Source organism: Amyelois transitella, chromosome 12, assembly GCF_032362555.1.
Source record: "Amyelois transitella isolate CPQ chromosome 12, ilAmyTran1.1, whole genome shotgun sequence".
Classification (NCBI taxonomy): domain Eukaryota; kingdom Metazoa; phylum Arthropoda; class Insecta; order Lepidoptera; family Pyralidae; genus Amyelois; species Amyelois transitella.
Window position 1 is genome coordinate 2,265,187 of NC_083515.1, and position 8,660 is coordinate 2,273,846.

Genomic DNA, 8,660 nt, shown 5'->3' on the forward strand with positions numbered 1-8,660 from the left:
TTTGGTGTCCTTGTAGCTGCATTCAGGCGGTATTATGGAGATCAGTGGTACAATAACAGCACGATAATAAACAAACTTGGTTACTTGATATGTGGCTTTCCGTCCCTCGATCTGCAAAATATTAGCCCTGCAATATTCAAAGAGATAACCATTGAGGTTTTAAGTAGGCTACGTAGGTGTAACCACAAACAAACTAAGGTAAGTGTGGCTAAGTACAATAAATTACTTGGTTGCGAACAATTTTTTTAAAAGTAATTTAAAATACATCTATTTTACAGACGCTCTATGATATAGCGACTCATCCTCACGCGTACGGAGAGCCATATAAATGGTCATCACATGAAATTGTTCGACTTGACAACTTATTCAATTGTAAGAACCGTCATTTAATTGGACATAGAAAAGCTTTACATTCAGCGTTAGTCATAGAATTTGGAAAAATTATGTCTTAGTACAAGGTTGTACGACTTCGCCGAAATGCTGTTTACTTTCAGCAGTATTCATACAAATGGCTTCTTTATTTTTCATACACAAACATTTAAGTAGCCTATGAAATGTTGGTGTATAGCGAATAAAAAAAAAACATCTACAAACCTATAATTTCAGGTATCCCAGAAGAAGACATTGGATCTCTGCCCCTAGAAGCAATAGCCGCGATATCCCCAGTTGTTATGAAATCAATGAAGCAAGACAAATTGGATTATTTCACGAAAGAACAAATACAACGGATGCATCCCAAAACGCGACGTATTTTCATTTTAAGAATGCAACTAAGCAACAGCCTTGATATGAACCTCATCACACGACGAGGAGTTGTATCACATTTATCTACTAAAGCTTTAATTTTTAATATTTTACTTTGTGTAATTACTAAATAAATATTCAAAATAGATTAATTATGCAGTTATTTACACGACCTACCTTCAATTCAAGTTTCTGTCTTTTGTCTCGCCAGCTTACTCTCTGAGGAGTATCAAGTCGTCCACCAGGATGGATCAATGGATCTTAGATCACGGTGAACGTTGCATGAATGAGTAGTTTATATTTTTTAGCGTCAAACTAATGCACGTTACTGAGAAAAGAGTCATTCTGCAATATGATACGTATCATTTACAACTTATTTGATATGAAAATAAAAGAGTTTTCAATATATTTAAAGGGCCGAAAAAATAAACTATTACTTTAAAAAATCTTTTTTTGAGTTTTGTTAAATAGTTGTTAGTTTTGTTTTTTACTGGGGCTTCCTATGGGAATTCCCCCAAAATAAAAGTAGCATAATTTTCTTCTAAAGGATTAGACCAAATTTTTGATTTTGTTCCTTGCAAAACAAAATAATTATGTTTTCCTTTTTTTAATCCTACTGAACCCTAATTTAATGACAGCAGACAGAACAATTTATTTTGATCTAAATATGAAATTCAAATTCAAGGAATATCCGCATCCGTTTTTACGACTTTTTATTTAATAATGGTAACTTATTGTAATTTATTACATACAAAGTTTTATCAAGATCACAAATATTATTAAAAATGCAACTTTTCTGTTTTACTATGCGTTTCTTTATACATTTAAACTAAACAGTACTTTTTGAGTGCACGAATTTTTGGTTGTTTTTCAAGGTCATTTGCCATTTTGTTTACAATCGCCATTTTCATTTTTCAATTTCGCAAGCCACGAACTTGATTCTCTCTTTTTGGGAGTCGTCTGTGAAGATCTACACCTTTCCGAATCATTTGCGAATAATATAATTATAAGAAAATATTTTTTATTGCCTAAAATGCCCCCTGTTAAGCATTTTTCATCTAGTGAAGTGAATCAGTATGAATTATCGTCTAGATTATTAACTTTAACCGAAAATACTTCATATACACTAACACAAATAAATGGACAGAGAATCTATAGAAAAGCTCCACATGCATGGAGTGGGCCGGAGCCTTCGAGAAATTGTGAGGTAAGTTGGTAGTCAGATATTTGCAGTTTTCGATATTTTTCCCCAAAGGTGAACAAAAGTTTGGCTTTAGAAATATCTCATGGCATACCTACCAGCTCCGTCTCTACCATTAGGTTATGAACAAAGACTGCATTCAAGGGTTTATGTAGTCATCTATCTAGTTAAGTAGTGGAATAATAAGCATAAGTAACTAGAATATTAAACTAGAAAGTTTTGGCGCCAAGCGTTAAAAAAGTCTCCTTGAAGATGGTGAGTTCTTCTGCCTCATTATCATTCATTATAATCTATAATATTCCTCTGCACAGGACTATGGCGCTGTTAAAAAGAGGCAAATTTGCAGTGAATTTGGGTAGAATGACTGTTATACCACGTAACTTAGTAGGTAGATACCTATTTACGCTAGAGGTATGAACTTTGCCCACAGAAAGTTAGATAAAGCGAACATGCTCTATTCTAATAAGCCGGGCCACTACTAGGTACTTCCTACGTACCTATACAAGGAGAGTGTGAATGGGGAATGTAAGAAAGCGATCGAACCTTGATAAAATTGGGGACGTCTTGGCAAAAGGTCAGGTCCTTAGGTCAGGTCTCTCGAGGAAAGAGATATTCAAACATCATTAATTGATAACCGTCCGTTTTGTCACGGCAAGGGCGGTTTACACCGAGACGACACGACGAGACATTTTGATAGAGCGACATCGACAATCAGTTCCATTAGGTAGATTTTGGTATGGTATAGATATTCCGTTTTCTCTGTAATGTAATAGAGATAGATTCATATTTCTGCTTCTCAGAAAAACTGAAATTGAGTCCTATGCTCTATTAAAATGTCACGTCGCGTCTCGTCTCCTGAAGTAACCTCGGCGTATGGCGAAACAACTCGTGTCAGCAAACTATTGTTCCCGTGAGATTTATAATCACGACTGACTTATGGTAACGGAGCCCTGAGATATAAGATAGGTACAGTATAAAAGGTGTCCTCAGGTATTCATCGGGCGGATTCCTCACGACTGCTTTGAAGACACCCTCGTGCCGCTGTTCCGCCAGGCTGGGGAGCTGTTCGAGTTTCGGCTCATGATCAACTTCTCTGGGTGGAATAGAGGGTGAGTTTTTAGAATTATCTTGAATATTTACGAATAGAAATAGAAACATCGCTATAAACCTCGAAGGCTACATGCATTTACCGATTCTTGCATTGGCAAGAAACTTTAACCTGTCTTACCTATTTTTTTCGTCAAACTATATTGGTTGTAGATACGCATTCGCGATGTACACTACCGATACCGAAGCGAGCAACGCCATCAGGATGTTTAACAACTACATGATCCGGCCTTCTTGGCAGCTGGGTAAGCATAGTTATTTCCAGCGACCTAATTTACCTATAAAATGACTAAAAGTTTATGGCGTGATATTTTTAGTAAATTATGTTTGTATATAAGTACTTTTGTATTCAGATCCGGAACACCTCACATAAAATCGGTCATGTTTCATTCTAAAATCGACGAAGTCGCAATCATCAGCTAGTTAAAAAAATCTCAAAGTCGCTGGCGTTTTCATAAATCATGTTTGTACCTATTATCTCACGTAATCTTTTTACAGTCGCCCTTTTTGCTTCTTTCTTTTCTCCCAATATTTAGCAATCAATAAATTGAAAGAATTATTCTACAAAACAGGCGTTTGCCCTTCGATCAACAACTGCCGCATCTTCATATCCCGCATCCCCCCTACAACGCCTTCAGCGGAGATCGTTCGTTTGTTGTACGCGCTCACCGATGAAGTGCAGGAGGTCCGCATCAGGCGGTCCATTGCTTCATGTGCTGCTATCGTGGAGTACAAGTCTCATCGCGGCGCGGCAATGGCAAGGAAAGCGCTGGTGGCTGCCGCGGCCGCAGCGTGGGGATGTGGTGCGCGGCCGGCGGTCGACTGGTCGCTGCCGCAGTCGCCTCAACTCTTGAAGCAATATCGCGAGGTAAGTTGTTTGTAAACGAATGTTGTAAACTGTGTTTTCTTTTGATTTTGGCGTCGTCTAAGTAGTATTATACTTCACTTCTCCTGTTGAGTAATTTACTTAAAATTTTGTACGCACGTCGGCTTTGATAGGTACTTCATACATACTCGTTTAAAAGAACATTATTATACCTATCAATTTCCTAAAAAATGCCTTTTCAAACTGACTTGATCACGGTCTTATGAAAAGGCTTGGTCATAGGCTATATTTGATCTTCAACTCAGGCAGGGTTTGTCCTTGGCTTCCCTAGATCGGCCGCTGGTCCCCGGAGCGCGGCGTGGAGCTGACCCGAGCCCCGGAGGAGGGCTGCGCGAGCTCCCCGCCCGTGCCCGCGGCCGCGCCCACCTACACGCTGGAGCCGTGGTCGCAGGCCCGCCGCCTGCGCATGATACATGAGGCGCAGCGCAACGCCGCCGCCGCTGCAGAGTCAGTGTCATTGCATATTTTAGCTTCGTGCTGATAGTCTTTTTTGCTGACCCTGTGCGTCAGAGCCGCCTGCCGCTAAGAGTTGATATCTAATTCTATAGCATACATGTTAAGTTTCTGTTCTCGAGTACATTTATATATTTTTTAAATTCGGATTATTTGCAACTAGTTTGAATGGACTGTGAATGAGAATAATGAGCCACCAGGCTCTGGCATCGAAGCGTAAGAGCTGGGGATGTAATTTTATTCATAACCCTATTAGCAGGTAACAACAAAATTTCATCTTGTGGATTTAGAGAACATCACTTAGAACAGCCATGATAAGCCCTTGTTTCGTTCCGACTATGGATTTTCACAAAAACTTTTATCCCAACTTAGGTGGTCCAACCGCATCCCGAGCGCGGAGTCTCTGGTATCGTCCATGGCGTCCTTAGGGCTCGGCATGGGCCTGGGGCTCGAGTCCGGCGAGCGCGCGGTGTGGGCCCCGCCGAGCCCTGGGTCCCCGCGCGCGGCGCCGCCCGACTTCAACCCGTGGACGGCTCGCCACCCGCTGCAGGGCTTCATCAACAAGAATGACGAGTGAGTGGCTTTTCTTACTGGCCAGTTACGCATACATTACTTTTTTTATCTTTAAAAATGGAATTGTTTTGACATACGTCGTTGTCTTTGCCGAATGTGGGTCTTTTTTTTTTGCGGAATACTATGATGACCATTCTTGATGAATATAGCACTGGTTAATTTTTATTTTCAATTAATAATATTTTGGTTTAATGCTTTCATACTCCAATTAGGATGAATCTGTAATGGTTATAATTAATCTGGAAAAAGGAATGAATTACCTAAGAAAAGCAGTTCAATAACCGCATAATAATGTGAAACTAATGAACTTATAATTAAGCTGTTAAAATTATACAATTTTAGTTACATATTTATTTACACACATGCAAATATGGTAGTGAATTCTCATGGTTATGAATATAAATTGCTTACTGTTGTCATGTTTGACCACGTCAATCTAATTGTGCCACAGCTTTCAACTTCTGTGACAATAAGCGGGAATATTAATGGCCATTATTTACAATTTAGGCGTAGGCGGAAAACGTGCGGAATAAATATTAAGCATAGTTTGGTTACTAAGTAAGAAGCTCCCTGCGCATATGTTAGTTAATATAATGAGTTGCATTAAAAAGTGTTTTTGCCGTTATGTACCTATTTAGTATAAAACTAATAAATCATTTGATGGGATTCCTAGATTTATTTGTTAAAGCATCAGGCGTTTATATACAGAACCGCTGTTATACATTTTGGTGAAAATATGAAAAAAAAATCTATGATCATGCTATTATTTATCTATTGAGAACTAAATGACAGCGATAAAAAAGCTTAAATACCTTTGTTTCTACGTGTAACCTGTTTAACATGTGTTGTGTAACTGGCCAGTAGTGTCCGACCGAAGCTTCGGCTTCGGCTTCGGCTTCGGCCACCTTCGGCCAAAAAATCCACCTTCGGCGAAACATTCGGCTTCGGCCCAAAATCCGGCCGAAGCCGAAGGTTTCGCCGAAGGTCCGAGCGACCGTCGAGATTGAACGAACTGTTACGAAAGTCATGAGGCGGCGTGGAGTCACTGTCAAAATATCACATTGCTGATTGCATGCATCAAAACAAGTCCGTACGTGTATTTAAACGAGTGTTTTTTACCAGTAGGTAAATCACAAACTTTTATCTATACATATAATAAAACAGTAAAAATATTTTGTCTGTACATTTAGTATTTTCGACTGAAATGGATAGAGAATTTTTTTTTACATTTTTTGTCTGTCTGTATCTGACTGTATGATTAAAATTCAACTCGAAATTTACGCGGACGAAGTCGCGGGCAACAGCTAGTTTATCTCTAAACCAACCACCTCTTTGATATATCATCAACTTCTATATGAGACAGTCAATATATAAACCTTCAATATTGAGGTTTTGAAATGATTTTAATATTAATTGTAGCTTGTAGGCAATATTGAACAAAATTAATTACTGAGTGCTGAGAGAATATAAACCTTCGGCTTCGGCTTCGGCTTCGGCCGAAGGTTGTGGCGATAGCCGATTAATCGGCTTCGGCTTCGGCTTCGGCCAAAAATAGACCTTCGGTCGGACACTACTGGCCAGCAATAATCTGCATTTGCGTTTGATTCCATGTTATGTTGATTATTTATTGCTCGTGTTTAATTAAGATTGAAGGTGTTTCTGCCGCTGTACTGGCAGGTTACGGTGGAGTGCGGGGGGGACAGAGCCTTGTTACGTACATTTTCATACAAACGTTTGATAAAACTAATTTTTTCTACAGTAAAGCAAGTTGATAAGAACTTGTCAAATTTCATCAATTATCGGAAATACCAGTATGAAAGTTTTTGCGTACAGATTAATCTCAAATGATGAGATGTTGGAAGCACTCGGTCAAAGTTGCAGATATATGATTATCATCTTTAAGCACACCATTCGCTAGTGTACGTATCCATAGAGGTGGGGGTATGAAAATAACAAAGTAATTTGGCAAAAAATGCTTGTAATTTCAATTAAAATTAAAAGCGTATTTTGCTTGATAACCAAAAATTGCAAATTGCAATTGGTATTGGTAGCTTTTTAACATTCTATATGCTCTTTGTCTGATTGCAACTCTGTGTACTGGGCAAATGATCTTAATGCACGAACCAAACGTTTGCATGTAAGTACATTTATAATGCAACTATCACACGTGTATCAAATTTCGCGGTGTAGTCTCGGCTAAGGGGAACAAGAGAAGTTTTCATTGGAGATTGTATCGATGACGAGTTTTTTTCAGAACAAAGTTTTTTTTTAATTTATAATTTATTATTTCTTATTCCCCTAACATCGTCACCTCTCGCGCTCCATTTAATGTATAAGAGAGGTTAATTTTTTAATTTTTGACATTCTTTTAATTTAATCCTAAATGTATTTTAATTAAGAATGCAATTGAATGGCGTAATTATTAATGTATTAAAATTTGAAGCTTTTATAAGGCAACATCGATATATTTAAGCATGTGTCTACAATTTTAATGTTAAAGAATATGAATTAAGGGGAACACGGCGGGTGTGGGTACTTTGCAAGTTTGCAGGGCGTCGAGTCCACTAATGCATTAACTTTTTAGCAGTGACTTCTGCTTCAGTTTTGCAATGTAAGGCTTCTTTGGACGCTATATATTATCTAATTTCGCACTCACGCAATATTATATGTACTCTTATATTAAATTTCAACTCAGCTATTTTATTTTATTATACTTCTATTCACGAATTATTTTCAATACCTACGACAGTAGACTCGACGCCCTGCACCCGACGCTCGCCAATTATTTAGTATTATTGCACTACTGGCAATCTGCATTTTTTGATGTTTTTTCAACGAAATATTCACGTTATCGTAGTATACTATATCTGTGTGTGAATATGTCTATTTAAAATCAGGTTTTACGTAAATCAATTTGGATCTGTTTTCTCAGCATTGAATTACCAGCATTATGAAATTATCTAATTAACAAAATCTAGACATTTTGTAGCGAGACGATATGAATTATCTCTTTTAAGAGTTTTAAGGAGTATTGCATGCCAGTATTGATTAATAAATTTAAGTACAATGGTTTAAGCTTGCTGTTTTATTTTGCGGCGCTTTGTGTTTGTGTTCACTCATTGTCACTGCTCTCACTGCATGCTTTTGTGCACACAATACAATTAACTAAACGGGTTTTATTTATGTGGGTCACAAAATATTATGATAGAAGGATAATTACTAACATTTTCAGTCTTTTTACGTCAGTCATTTTAAAAATATTTGTGATTGGTTAATGCTTTGGGCAAGATTAAGAAGTAATTTAGTTCATACATAATAATCATATTATCCTGTCTTAGCCCAATATTCTCTGAACAGCGGGTAAAACATTTTATACTTGCTACACGGGGGGATTGTGTTGTTGGAAAATTATTACCTGATATCAGAAAATGTTATAACAAAAAAAAATATCGCATAGACATAACTGCTGGTACATATGTCTCTTAGATGCAAATTTTTCGCTTTTTAACGGCTTTCAAATAACATAGAAACATTTCAAAAATAATATTTTAAGTTGATATGAAATATTATAGAGACATCACCTAAACTGGGAATGATAATTTCCTCCTCACCTCCGTCATCTCAAGTGCAGGAGACCAGTTAGAATTTCCCACACGCTGTACCGCAGCTTGCGATTACCGCACGAAGGCGTATCTT

General features: G+C 37.7%; 1 protein-coding gene across 1 annotated transcript; it reads left to right on the forward strand.

The window, feature by feature from the left end:
* The first annotated feature begins 1,777 nt into the window (after positions 1 to 1,777).
* LOC106140926 (probable RNA-binding protein 46) lies at positions 1,778 to 4,968 on the forward strand. Its single transcript, XM_013342581.2, has 6 exons — positions 1,778 to 1,951; positions 2,936 to 3,054; positions 3,206 to 3,297; positions 3,625 to 3,920; positions 4,210 to 4,385; positions 4,764 to 4,968. The coding sequence occupies exons 1-6, from the start codon at positions 1,778 to 1,780 to the stop codon at positions 4,966 to 4,968; spliced, it is 1,062 nt and encodes a 353-aa protein (XP_013198035.1).
* Positions 4,969 to 8,660: the final 3,692 nt, after the last annotated feature.